This window comes from Juglans microcarpa x Juglans regia, chromosome 6S, assembly GCF_004785595.1.
Source record: "Juglans microcarpa x Juglans regia isolate MS1-56 chromosome 6S, Jm3101_v1.0, whole genome shotgun sequence".
Classification (NCBI taxonomy): domain Eukaryota; kingdom Viridiplantae; phylum Streptophyta; class Magnoliopsida; order Fagales; family Juglandaceae; genus Juglans; species Juglans microcarpa x Juglans regia.
This window is the reverse complement of record NC_054605.1, coordinates 4,828,180-4,842,887: the sequence shown is the minus strand read 5'-3', so window position 1 is coordinate 4,842,887 and position 14,708 is coordinate 4,828,180. Positions and strand designations below refer to the sequence as shown.

The window sequence follows — 14,708 nt, the reverse complement described above, 5'->3', positions numbered from 1 at the left end:
TCTTATAATAAAATGTTATTAATAATTTAATATATATTATGTTTAAAGCATATGATCAATTAAATTTTTATCTTTGAGATTAAAATTTTATTTTATAAATTATAATAACATTATCTTATATATAATTATATTAATAACATATGATCAAACAAATATTCATATTTAAGATTAACATTTTATGTTATAATTTATAAATTATAATATGAAATTATTTCATATATGATATATAATTATATATATTATATATAAAAATTTAACATATAATTAAAACTTATATATATAAATATTTTGTATAATATATAAAATTAATTTATATATATATTTTTTCTAACTGGTCCGGTTTAGTCCGATCCAGTCTCGAAAATTACGGAACCGAAACCGGACCAGATCCGATCGGTTTTCATAATATAAGAACCAGTTCCGGACTAGACCAACCGGTCTAGTCTATACCGGTTTTTTATTTTTTTGTTTAAATTTACACCCCTAACCAATGTATACAATAGAATACTTGGATATCTCAACTGGTGCTTAAATAATTTATACAAAAGATTCAATAAAGGAACACAACAAAAATAATTATTACCAAAATTTGGTGCGAAAGAAGGCCCAAATAATTGGTCATACGTAAATAATATAATATGATAGCAACTTGAAATAGTAGTATAAAAGAAAAAAAATGTAAGCACTCGTTGGTTTTACACGTAAAATGAAATGAATTGTAATAAACGTTAAAAATTAAATAAAATATTATTAGAATATATTTTTAATATTATTTTTATTTTAAAATTTAAAAAAATTAAATTATTTATTTTATTTTATTTTATGTGAAAGTTTAAAAAAATTATAATAATTAAATGAAATAAAATAAAATAATATAAAATTTTTTATGAAAATAAACGAAACAGACCCATAGCGTATGTTGTATTTTTTTTTAATATTTAAAAAATAAATAAAATATATAATCGGTTATCGGTACACGCATCAATGCACATCAGACCCCACACATATAAAAGATTTAAAAATCATGCAATGATGCAGTCAAGATTCAAGAAACCAAAGAACATCACTCTCAATACAGGTGCACAAACAAGGTATTGAATCCTTTCTCTCCACCGACAGCACTAGGATGCCTTGTGGCCCACGGCTTGTCCTGTCTTTTCACATGGTCATTTTCTACCATTTTCCATTGGTTTTTGAATAGAAATTTGCTCTCAGCATTTTATACATATGTATATGTTGCATTTTTTTATTTTTTATTTTAATTTTATTTAATCAATTAAATTTTTATACTCACCTTTTTTTACATTATGTACCTACTAAGAAAAGAAATAAAGAAATAAAAAATTATATATAATATGTAGTATATAATATAAAAATAATAAATAAAATTTTTCTTTTGAATATATAGTCTTAGTCTTTCAAATTATAACATTATGTCTAGGAATGAGTCAAATTATATTCTCTTTTATTCCAAAAATGTCCCTAACCATCGGCATATATAATTATTACATAGTTGTAGAGTTTAAATTAATTTAATATAATACATTAGATTATAAAATTATTTTTATTATAAAATAAATTTAATAAAAATAATTTTAACAGATTTTATAAAATTATGTTAATTTAAAATTTTATTTTATATAATCTTTTTCTATCTGGATTTCATAGGCTAATAGCTTCGTCATTATTTTTACCTAAATGAATGTAGGGTATATTAGTAACGTGACATTACCCGTAAGCGACCGACAACAAGAGCTGTGTCACATTAACCGGATGTCTCAGCAAAACAGTGATTTGAGCGACTTTAACAAGTACACTTTAAAAGCTCAGAAAAGCCACTCGCCATGTGAAACAGAGAAGGCCAACCTGCATTTCCAGCCCCCTCTCTCTCTCTCTCTCTCTATCACGGAGCCTCTCTGCAGATCTTGAGCTCAGCCAGTGCTTAAACATCACATCCAATAACAAAATCTGTATCAAGAAATGGGATCTCTTTCTTCTTCAGCGTTTGGACCCGTTAAGCCTAGCAGCTTCGCTGTTCTGCTTGTTTTGTTGCTTTACTTCTCCAGTTTTAGTTCTACAGGTCAGTGCTTCACGATGCAGGCTTTCATGTACATCTTTACTACTTAAGTGTTTTGGAAGTGTTAATTATTGTCTTGTGTTGCTGGGTATTGGTTAGCTCGTTGGAGATCTGTTCCATTTTGCAAGAACTTGGCCGTTTGATATATAATTGATCGACTGGTGTAGGAAACTTGTGGTGGGATTGGAGATGTGCTTCTGTAATTACGGATTAATATCAATTTAACAAATGGGTGTTTAAAATGCTCTTATATTTGGGCTTGTAATATGTTGATTGGAGTGAGACATGGTTATTATCTGATGTAGGCAGTGATGAAGACTTCGAAAATTCTCTGTCTGACTCTTTTCCATTGATTCAGCATTTATTTGGTCTATCAATGACTATAAAATAAATGGATAATATAAATCAGACCGCCATTTTTGGTTATTACAACTGGTTTTGTCGAATGATGTTTGCTATCTGAGGCATAGCGAGCAGTTTTTTGCCCCGAAAAGAGTAGTTTCTTCTTTTTCTTCTCCTTTTCCTTCTCGTTTTCCAGTTTTTTCTTCTTTTAAGTTTTTTGGGGTTTTCTCAAGTAGTGTTTTATATTTTTGTATTTCTCTCAGCCTTTTTTTCGTTCTTTTATATTTGTGTTTTTAATTTAGTTATGTTATTATAATTTGACAATCTCTCCAAACATTTGCTGGAGAAAAAGGGGTTTGAAGCTCAATTCTTTCCGCTTTTAGAAAACTTTGTTAATTTGGTTACTAGAGTTAGTATAGAGGCTGAGAAAGCGAAGTTGATAATTGAGCATATTTGTAATGTTATCATGTAATCAGAAGTAAATTTTTCAAGCAATTACAAGCTTGAAGTCCTAGGTTTACAATATGAGGTGTGGTGGTTAGTTTCTTCTTCTATTTCCATATCGTTTTTTTTCATGGTTGGGGTGGGGGGTTCTGGTGGGACGGTAGAGGGACCTTAACAATGCTAAGTTTCCCGTTTCACGAAGTTGGAATCTATTCCACCCTAAGAAGAACAAAAATTCTCATGTGTTTGAATTTCATCCTAGGAAGAACAAAAGTTCTCATGTGTTTGATCAATTAATTGGGCTAGGAAATGCATCTGTCGTTAACATCTGGAGAAGAGGCAAGGTACAAAAGTCAGTTGTCTTTAATTTTATGGGGGTATCTCATAAATGGCAAAAACAGAGAAGTGCAACGCCCCACCTGTTTTTAGTTATGAATTTATTTTAGTATAATTCAAGGAAAGGACATTGAGACATCTGAGTTAATATAAAAATATGACGGAAGATTTGTGGAAAGCTCGAGCAATTCAAGTTTTAACCCTTTTTTCCCTATGTTTCTGCAGAAGCCTATGATGCACTCGATCCAACTGGAAATATCACAATCAAATGGGATATAATGAGCTGGACACCAGATGGCTATGTTGTAAGTAGTATGAAGTGTATCATAGTTGTGCTCTTTTTGGTTCCTATATTCACGCTAGTACTTGAAGAGACATTCCTTTCTCCAACTACTTTCCCAAATTTAAGGAAACTTTATTTTCATTCCTAGAGTTTAAATATATATTTGTTGTAACAGGTACGATTTGGCCCAGTGAAAGCACACCACATAAGCAATAAATTAATAAGACAGTAACATTTAAGGGCTCGTTTGGATAGTGAGATGGGATAAGATAAGATGGTTTTAGATGAGTTAAATAAAATATTGTTAGAATATTATTTTTTAATATTATTATTGTTTTAGGATTTGAAAAAATTGAATTGTTTATTATATTTTGTGTGAGAATTTGAAAAATTTGTAATTGTGAAATAAGAAGAGATGAGATGAGTTGAGAGTATTTCTCAATCCAAACGGGGCTTAACGTGGTACAACTGACTCCATTTGACATTTACAGGAATACTAAACAAAATAAACCGTCAATGATATAGATTACAAACACAAGCATAACTCCTACAAGCCATAGGACATCGTGTAAACTGAATACACCTAGTGGTGTTTCACACTCAAAAGAACTACCTCAGTATTCTCTTCATGGGAGGAACCAATGCACCCAATGGCGCTCCCACACTCAAAAGTACCGCAATACTCCCCTTTATGGGAGGAATAATGGTGCACATATAAACTTTCTTGCAACTCCTTTTTTTCACAAGTCTAGTTTAAATAGAGTGTGCTATGTAAAATTTGAAACTCAAATAAAAAAAGTTGTATTTTTTATGAAGTTGCAGTGTCACATGGGTTGGTTGTAAAAGAGTTATATGAATATCATTAATCTTATGCGAGAACCATTACAAGCCAAATACCCCCTCTTGGGCTTAAGCCTCCGCTTGAGTCTATGTTCCCATTTGGACAGAAGTTACTGAATTGCTAACACCAATATATAGAAAGTTACAGCTACAATTCATTACTCTATTTATTTGTGTATGATCATGCCTTTTCTCTACTCTCCGATATAAGATTTACTACATGTTGAGGCAATTTATGACAATATCATTCTCTTTTGATTTGGTAGGCTGTTGCTACTATGTATAACTTCCAGCAATATCGCCACATTCAAGCACCAGGATGGACATTGGGGTGGACATGGGCGAAAAAAGAAGTAATTTGGAGCATGATGGGGGCACAAACAACGGAACAAGGGGATTGTTCAAAATTTAAGGGGAACATTCCACATTGCTGTAAGAAGGATCCAACCGTGGTGGATTTATTGCCAGGAACTCCATACAACCAGCAGATTGCTAATTGCTGCAAAGGGGGAGTGATGAACTCATGGGTCCAGGACCCAGCCAATGCGGCAAGCTCGTTCCAGGTCAGTGTGGGTGCAGCTGGAACAACTAACAAAACTGTCAGAGTACCTAAGAACTTCACCCTGAGAGCTCCTGGGCCTGGATATACTTGCGGGCCAGCAAAGATTGTGAGACCAAGTAAATTTGTGACTGCAGATAAACGAAGAGTCACCCAAGCTTTGAGTAAGTTAAAGTTACCTGCTAAAGGCTTCTACAGTAATTTATAGGTGCATAACTGCATGCTTCTCATGCTGGGTTGTAATAAGCAAGCCAGTAGCATTATACACCATCTTAAAGTGAAATATGTAAATGTGTGATATCTGGTAACATGCAACTGGCATTCCTGTGTACTTTACGCAGCAAAAATAAGTCACTTATTTACTTTGGTATTATTATTATTAAATTAAAGATAAATAATATTGCACAAGAGAAAATTTAAATGAAAATAATATATCTAATTTAATATTTTTTTAAAAACTTAAGTAGTCTTTTAAGGCATGTTTAGACCCTTGTATTATATCAGAATTTTGTGAATGGTAGTGGAATGGTTTAAGTAAAGATGTTTTATGTTTTGGAAAAAGAGAGAAAAAGTTGAATAAAAATATTATAAAGTTAAAACTTGTTTGAATATAAGTTTTTAATATTATTTTTGCTTTAAAGTTTGTAAAAATTGTATTGATTTTTGTGTTTGAATAATAATTAGGTAATGATTAGATGAAAAAGTTGAAAATTTGAAATTGAAAAATGTTTTGTGTTTTGAGTAATATTTAGGAATGAAATTATGAGAAGTATAGTGAATTCTCATAGTCTCTTTTGTTTTCTGAATTTTTGTCTTTGTAATTTTGTTTCCGATTGGTTAATAAATGTTAGTGAGTTTTAAAAGAAGTTAAAAGAGCCTATCAATTATGATTGTTGATGATCATAGTTACTTGGCACAATATATAAAGAACTCTTGGTGCCTCTCTTCATTCAAGAAACATTTGTTAGGTTTTTCGCCACTAACATAGAAATGATGGGTGTAAGAGATGAGAAGATAAAAGATCTACAAAATAATTTTGGATATCAAAGTTCTAACATTGACGCTCTTTTAACGGTTATATTTATTGTATAATTGCTCAAGGTATATTTTACTTATAAAATGAACTATAATAGTTCAAGGTATACTAACTTAGTTATATAGAGCACTTAGGTTTTAATAATTCATCTATTCCTGAGCAATGCCCAGGTCTACAATTAGTTACCATTATATCTATTGTTTCTCTTTTGTGGATTAAGAAATTCCGGATACGAAAGAAAAATATTACTCAATGTTTATCTTACCTTGCTCTGCATCTCTTGTGGCAGTGACCTGGAATGTTACTTGCACGTATTCACAATTCCTTGCTCAAAAGACACCCACCTGTTGTGTTTCTCTTTCCTCCTTTTATAATGACACAATTGTAAATTGCCCAACTTGCACCTGTGGCTGTCAAAACAATATAACAGAACCTGGGAGCTGTGTAAAGTGAGTCTCTCATTTCTTCTTTTTATTGCATCTTTCTAATTGCTATCTCTTGGAAACTTTTCTCTTGTTTTTCCTTTTTTTCTGACAAATAAAATAAAAAACAAGTTGCAAAAAACAATTGGAGACAAATCAGCTTATTGATATATGTATATTTGTCCTTTCTGGTGATGCTTACAGTCCAGAATCGCCATATTTAGCTTCAGCAGTAACAGGCCAAGGAAAGTCTAGTAATACCCCTCTGGTTCAGTGCACCAGCCATATGTGTCCCATCCGAGTCCATTGGCATGTTAAACTCAATTACAAGGAGTACTGGAGGGTGAAGGTCACTATCACGAATTTCAACTACAGAATGAACTATACACAATGGAATCTTGTTGTGCAACACCCCAACTTTGATAATCTAACCCAGATTTTCAGCTTTTATTACAAGTCCTTGACTCCATATGAAGGCTTAAGTAAGTTATACCTTGCCACCCAAATTTAGTTGTGCAAAGTTTCTCCTGCATTATTCTATAATCTTATTTCTCATGTATCATTGAGAATATGGCTTTTGCTTTTGCTCTTGCAGATGATACTGCTATGTTGTGGGGAGTCAAGTTTTATAATGATTTCCTTAGTCAAGCCGGCCCTTTCGGGAATGTGCAGTCGGAACTCCTTTTCCGCAAGGACAAATCAACTTTTTCTTTTGAAAAGGGATGGGCTTTCCCACGTAGGATTTATTTCAATGGTGATAACTGTGTCATGCCACCTCCAGATGCATACCCATGGTTGCCAAATGCTGGTTCCCGGCCAGTTACCTCCCTAGTTTTTCCAGCCTTTACCATCTTTGCTTCTCTGGTGTTCTTATTGCCTTTTGCATAGTGAGTAATGCCCGGACTAAGTTACGAAGGCTACATGTTCCAAGACATTCTTGAGTTTTTCATACCGTTGCTTCAAGTTCAAGCAAATACCAAGCGGGGTTCAGGTTATGGCATCTCACTGCAAAATTCTGCTCTGTTGTCTGTTTCATGTGTTGGCGGTTAGGCTTTGCTGCAATTTTTATTTAGATTTAGCTTTTGAATTCCTCAAGAATATGTTCTCAGCAATGTAATAAGAAATTTAACTTATAATATAATAGTTGGTGTATGATTTGTATTATCTTGAGTTGTACCGTGGTTGTATATCATTGTCGTTAGGGTTCCAAATACATTATTGGATTTATTGCTACATTACAGATTAAGTTTACTTATTGATAGATTCATTATTCTAAACAAATCTGTTTTCATCGCTCTTCAAGTACTGAAAGTTATGATTTATGTGCTTCATAACAATCTTGCTTTGTCCGGCTTTTGAAATTTCAGTACTGCATCTATCCACCCTCGTCGTCACTGTTGAAATTACCGTTGGATTTGCATGCATTCATCCCCATATATGTAAACTTCCTAGGAAATTGCCATTTGTGCTTGAACTAGTTCTTGTCTTTCTGATTCAGCCTTCAAAATAGAAGTCTTGAATCGAAATCCCCTTAAAATAAAAAAAAGTTCTTGTCTTTCTGGAACAGCACTTTAGTATGAACATTTCCTTGGGCCCAGCTTCCATTGACAGTCAGTACCTGCACACGCATCAATTTCAGTTTTAATTTCTCGAACTCCAATAAAATCCTAGAGCCATGCTGTCAAAGCTAAAGACTTGGGTAACATTGTTGAGATCGGGATGCTGCGCCGCGAGTGTCCACCGAACATGTAGTTCAGCCGGGAGTTCAAAATTAGTGGATGCAATCTTCACACGCCAACAGTCCTTAAAATTGAGTTTCCACATCCCTGTGCATGCTTTAGGCCAAAGATGATGTGCTCACTGAGGCAATGGTGTATGGTTGTTATACCACAAACATAAAACTCTTAAGAGAATCTTTGAAAAATAATTAAATGCACAAAACACGTTTGGGATTTGGTACTACTCAACTCCTAAGTTAGGATAGAGTGGTTTTCCTTGGAGATGGAAAATTCGCCCGCCAGGTTTTATCAATTTGCAAATTCTTCCTCGGTTAGTTAAAAGAATGAAATTGGCTGAAATTATGACAATAGTAGATAGCATAGATATCATTATGAGAGAAGTCTATCATTGAAATGATAATTGATACAAGAAAAATACAAGATATTAATTCTTTTTAGAGAGTGGAATCTTTAAAAGGAGTCAATGAAATTATATTGGCGTTTGTCCCTATTTTGACTCTTGTATTGGGAATCACAATAGGCGTATTAGTAATTGTATGGTTAGAAAGAGAAATATCTGCAGGGTTACAACAATGTATTGGACCTGAATGCACCAAACCTTTAGGAGTTCTTCAAACTCTAGCAGATGGGACAAAACTACTTTTTAAAGAGAATCTTCTTCCATCTATAGCATGAGATCTTTTTTTTGTAGCTGGTATATTCATAAGTTTTTTCTTGATTCATTCTTCCATGAATTGCGCAAAACGAAAAAAAGTTCATCAAAATTCAAGATCTAATAAATCAAAATTTAGTTAGGATATAAACCTAAACGTATGGTCCAGATGTTGATAGCATATGTAGCTCAGAATAGGCCAGACTGAATTTAAGATGCCAAACCATAGATGTCTGGAAGTTAATGCTTATAGTTCGACCATTGACCACAAGAAGATGCTTTGGAGAATGAGATGAAATGAGAAATCTATGAATAATGGTAAAATGGTTTCTGAATTGTAGTGAAATGGTTTAAGTTATGCTATTTTATGGAGTTTGGGAAATAAGAGAGAAAAAGCTGAATAAAAATGTTATAAAGTTAAAATATTATTAGAATATAAATTTTTTAATATTATTTTTATTTTAGAATTTAAAAAAGTTCAAATACTTTGTGTTTTATTTGGAAGTTTGTGAGAGTTGTTGTGAGGGTCCTACCTAATGCAAAAGGGAACAAATCATTCGTAGAGCTGAAGGAAAGGTAAACACTACACTAGGTCCTACTATTGAGGTTACTATTTACTCCAGGAAAGTGAAGAATAAACTTTGCACTGTAAAATTCTAAATATACATACTAAACTAACTGTGCAATTCTTTTATTGAAATTCACCCTGAAGTGCCTCAAAATAAATAAAACACGTTTTCAAACAAGCGTTTTATCCGAAAATTGAAAATGAGATTATTAAACCATAAAATCCTAAATAATCAACTGAGTCTAATGGCGCAGATCATATCACATTCTAACACTTCTAACTATCTCAAATAAATAAAATCGCGTTTCTAGCGCCATAGTGAGTGACAACACTAACTATGCTGACAGACTAAAAATTAGGCGATTAGTCAATTCGTGAAAACTCCATAAGTTTTCACGACATTCCTAAAGCCTAAAGAAATTTCACCATTGAATTTTTAGCGGGTTGTTACACCCTAAACCACTCGGTTTTGTTTTATCACTTGGTTAAATCACTTCCTCATGCAATTAACCACTTAATTACACACTCATACACCCTTAACCACTCCCATACACCTTGGTAATTTCATTTAGCCAAGAAAATTTTGATTTGAACCAAACATGGACCGAAACCCTAACTAGACCCCATTCGATTAGCCCCACTTAGTCCCAATGAAACCACCCCTTTTGTCCAAGCTTCTTGGACAAGCTTCCCAACTCTTACAATGCCATACTTAGGGTTTCATGGCACCTCATGATTGACCACTAATAGTGTCTTGATGGCAAGCCAAACCAAACCCCCATCAGCCCTCATCACTCGGCCAGAATAGTAGTAGAAAATCAGTTGTTGTGCAGCCCCCTTTCCTCCACTTTTTTAGCTGCCACCCTTCCATCCAAGGGTAATTCAAGAACCTCCCATGTCACCCTCCATCTATACTCCAAGCCCCTTGTTTTTCACTTCACACACTTTGCGTTTTTCACTTGTTTTCCAAGAGAGAAACCGAGAGAGACCTTAAGAGGAAAAACTAGGCAGTTTGTGTTCTTGCATTCTAGCCTTTGTAAGTGATTTTTCTTTGGCTAAATCCTCTTGTATTTCTTTCTATATTGAATCTAGCTTTTTTGGGTATGTGTTGGGAAATTGTTCATGAATTTTTTATTGGTGAAAGTTAAGTATGTTGATGTAAAAGTCTCGGTGGTGATAGTTTTGGTGCTTGTGTAAAACCTTGAGAGTTTTGTGTTTTGGTGAAATAATGGGTAGATCTTGCTATGGTAAAGTGTTAACATGTTTATATGTAAATTATGATTGGATCCAAAGCATGTTATTATTTTTATAAGTTTTGCATGATTTCAAAGTGGTAGAAACCATATGGCTCAAAACAGTTTCTATTTTGGCTTAGGTTGTGATTTTGGTTCTAGAAACTTGATGCGATGGCTTTAGTTTTTGTATATGTTATTTTTGAGACTTTGATCTATGTGTTAAGAGTTTATTTTTGAAGATTTATGGTTTAGATATTTGATGGAGTGCTGATGAACATGCAAGAGTTTGGTTTAGACTCAATCTAAAGGCTCTTAGGTATGATGATTTGTTTAGATGAAATTGTTGCCATGACATGCTACTTTTAATGCTTAGATCTAGTTAGAACTTGAATATGAGGTATATGATTTTGTTATTTAAGGATTTAGTGCATAAAAATAAAAGGATCTAGTCACTTTGTTTCAAGTCCAAAGCATGCTATAATCGATTTCATGGTTTTATGAAACCCAATGGTTCTAAGTGTGTTTTTGTAATTTTGGTTGTTTAGTCAAGCATATCACTTAGGTCTAGACAATGTACATGTTAAGAAAGTGTTTATGGACTTTTGGAGTCCTTAGAGTTGATTGAATCTAATGAAATGTGTGTTTTGATGTCTTAGCATGATTTTAGAACCAAGAATGTGATTTTTTAGAGTTGATAAAATCGATTTAAGTATGTTAGTGTGTTAGAAGGTCAAGTTGCAACAAAAATCAAGTTTTTGGCCTAGGAATGAATTGGCCCAAGTATGTTTGCCATAGTTTTGATGTGTTTTAAATTTTTTTCAAGTTCTTTTTTGGATTTAGGATAAAATTTACATTAAAAATATAAATTTTGTTAAGTTTTGGAGTTCATATGCAAAATTCTTATTTTAGGGGCAAAATTGTAATTTTTCATAGGTAAAGGGGTAACTTTGCAATTTTAGCCATAAGTTAGTAAGTTTTATGTTTATAAGAATATAGTGGTATATTCTAACTCTAGAAACTATCTCGTTTCAATTCGCACTCATTTATGCTTCGCTTTACGTTACGTGACATAACTGTAAGTTAACCTCTAACTTACTCTCAGTTTACTTATGTATGTACAATGGTAAGACTACTATAGTTTATATTGATGTCACTTATGCTTATTGTAATTGTTATAATATATCATGACATGTCATCTGTTGCACGGTTATCTATTACTCGAATGCCATGTCATTTATTACTGTTAAACGATTATCTATTGCATGTTTATCTGTTACATGTCACAAATGTCATGTCATCTGTTTCACATTCATCTATTACATGTTATGAACGCTATGTCATCTGTTACATGAGTTACATCTAAGTCATGCATGAGTCCTTTACTTTATCATGAGACCAATTGCTAGGATGGAGAATTTTCCTAGTGGAACTCCATTGTCCATATTGGAGTGTTTAAATTGGATGTGGAATTCTCTAGTTGACAAGGTATAGTTAACAGGCTTCAAATGAGACCTAAGTAACTGGTTACTGGAGCAAAGTCAGGCACCAAACGCTAGTAGTGCCAACTACACGTTTAACAGTTTTATTAGTTCAGTTATCATGATGTACTCATGGCTAGCGCAAATGACTGTGATATGATGCTGTACCGACAGGAGCACATGGCCATTGGGGAGTCTGGAGCATCCGCAGCTCACATTAATAAAATATGTATAGGTAACAAGGTCATGTTCATGTCAAGTCAATTCACGTTCATGCCAAGTCATGCCACATTCAAGTCAAGTTATGTTATGTTCACGTATAATCATGTTATTTACAAGTCACAGCACGCATGTCTAATCCATGTCATGATGCATACATGTCATTTACTGGCATGCATGATTATGGATACTATGGGTAATTTCGTAGCTTACTTTTTGAGATTCGTAAAAATCACACTTAGTAGACGCCCCCAGACCCTGCTTAGGATTGGATAGAGACTGAAGCGTCGGAACATGCAACTTAAAGTTACACACCCCTCATGCATAACAGTTAACATGCGATGCATCTAACATGTTTCTAACAATATGCAATAATCGCAATAGAAAAATTTCACTTCTAAGAGAATATATGAGCAATTAAATGTGGTACCAAACAAGGTTTCTATTAACCCCAAAATATTTGTTCAAAGACTCCCAAAAAACAAATGAGGGTTTAAAACCACAACCCTCGTATCAAAAGAAATTCATCAAATATTGTTCCATTTCTAACTGTAGGTCATTTAAACTTCCAAGTACAGGGCTCCTTTTGGTTCAAAATTTCATGGGCTTCCTTGATGCGCCCAATTAGTATTGCTAAATCAATTATGACATCCTCGAGACACTACAAGAAATCTAATTTTTTGCGGCTATTTAAATTTTTAGCAGCTAGATTTTGGATGCAAATGGATGGCTTTTACTGTTGGGGTGTATTGGCTCCGGCGAAGTCAATATCAGTGGGGAAAAGAACTTTTTTGCATCTAAAATTTGTCGCCGCAAAAAGTAATTGCCGCAATTGGCCCTTATATAATACTTGGAGTTATTGTGGCGACCGAAAGTCGTAGCGACAAAAATCTTGCGATTACAAATTTATCGCCACAAAAAAAAGTGTCAACAAATAGTCATTATATTTAATTTGGAGTTATTGTGGAGACCATAATTCACGACAACAAAAATATATGCATCTACAATGTGATCGTCGCAACAAAAAGTTGCAGCACAGAAGTGATATTATTGTTCTTAGACCTATCGTGGCGAGAAAATGTCGCGGCAAAAAATATTAGGGGACACGAATTGTAACAGCCCACTAGAAATTCACCGGTGGAATTTCTATTGACTTTAGAAACCTCGTGAAAACTCCATAAGTTCTTACGAATCGACCAATCGCGTAGATATATGAGTTTAATTATTTGAGGTAGTTAGAAATGTCAGAATGCGTTATGGTTTACGTCATTATACTCAGTAGATTATTTAGGATTTTATAGCGCAATAACTCATTTTCATAATTTCGGACGAAACAACTGTTCAAAATTGTGAAATTATTTTTAGGGGCACTTTGGGGATGAATTTCGGTAAACGATTTTCACTACAGGTTAATATGAATATTTAGGATTTTTCAGTACTAAGTTTATTATGCATTTTTTTCGAAGTGAATAGTAACCTCGATAAGCGCACCCAGTGCAGTGTTTTCAAAATCACAATGTGAAATGTCCAAATTAGGTTAGAGAAGTTGGACACTTGGCAAGATCTTAGCCACACATAGTGAATAGTATTAGACACTTGGCTCCATGAGGAGCCATTAGATGGATTTGTGAAGGAAATCAAGGTGTGAGATTATGCCACCGAAGCAAAACCTTGTTTCATCTGTTCAACCAAATTGTGACAGACCAAAGAGGGTTTCAACCCTAGAAAAACCCTAAATGGTTGGAATCCAATTGAAACCCCAAAAGCTTGATTGAAACCAAAACCCTAAACGTTTTCCCCAAGCCCTAAGTTGGCCTCCAAACCCTTTTTAATCCGATTTCTAGCATTGTGTTTAATCACTTGATTAAATCATTTCCACATACTATTAATTAATCAAATTCTTGTCATGACATCATTATCCAACTTTTTAAACCTTGGAAATTTGATTGGGCCAAGAAAAATTGGTTTTGGGCTCGATAGCATCTCAAACCCTAACCAAACCCCCTTTAAATCCCAAATTGAAGCCCACTTGGTTGGGGCCCACCAAGGCCCACGAAATTGGCCACCTTCGCAAGGCTTCTTGAAGAAGTTTTCTCCCCCACATGGCAGACCATCCACTGCCATTGGCTGCAACCCATTAGTGCCTTGATGTGAAGAGAAGCCCACTCCATCAACCTCCATCTCTCACAGCTGCTGCAGGCAGTCCACGCCTCTCACTATTCTCCACTTTATGTCACCTAGCCACCTCCAATCAAGGGTCATTCAAGCCCATAACATCCCCCTCCAGGAGTCTAAAGTCGTGCAAGACACACTTCTCTCTATTTTATCACTTCTTTCTCCCGTTCTTAGAGAAAAACCCAAAAGCGCTCTCTTGGGCAGATTTCTATGTTATTTTTCGTGGCCATTCTCGACCCCTTGTAGGTATTTCCTCACGATGACTCATTCATTAAAGTTGTTCGTCTTTGAGTCTAGTTTCCG

The 14,708-nt window shown here is 34.1% G+C and overlaps 1 protein-coding gene across 1 annotated transcript; it reads left to right on the top strand.

Moving 5' to 3' along the window:
• Positions 1 to 1,820: 1,820 nt before the first annotated feature.
• Positions 1,821 to 7,594, top strand: LOC121236849 (protein COBRA-like). Its single transcript, XM_041133329.1, has 6 exons — positions 1,821 to 2,080; positions 3,425 to 3,504; positions 4,589 to 5,045; positions 6,207 to 6,366; positions 6,544 to 6,821; positions 6,935 to 7,594. Exons 1-6 carry the CDS (start codon positions 1,981 to 1,983, stop codon positions 7,225 to 7,227), a joined length of 1,368 nt encoding a protein of 455 aa, XP_040989263.1. The 5' UTR covers positions 1,821 to 1,980; the 3' UTR covers positions 7,228 to 7,594.
• Positions 7,595 to 14,708: the final 7,114 nt, after the last annotated feature.

Excerpts from the sequence above, each read along its gene's own strand:
- LOC121236849 (XM_041133329.1), top strand. The coding sequence starts at position 1,981 with ATGGGATCTCTTTCTTCTTCAGCGTTTGGACCCGTTAAGCCTAGCAGC. Across the intron at positions 3,505-4,588 it reads GGACACCAGATGGCTATGTT|GCTGTTGCTACTATGTATAA; the intron begins GTAAGTAGTATG and ends TTGATTTGGTAG. Across the intron at positions 6,822-6,934 it reads GACTCCATATGAAGGCTTAA|ATGATACTGCTATGTTGTGG; the intron begins GTAAGTTATACC and ends TTGCTCTTGCAG.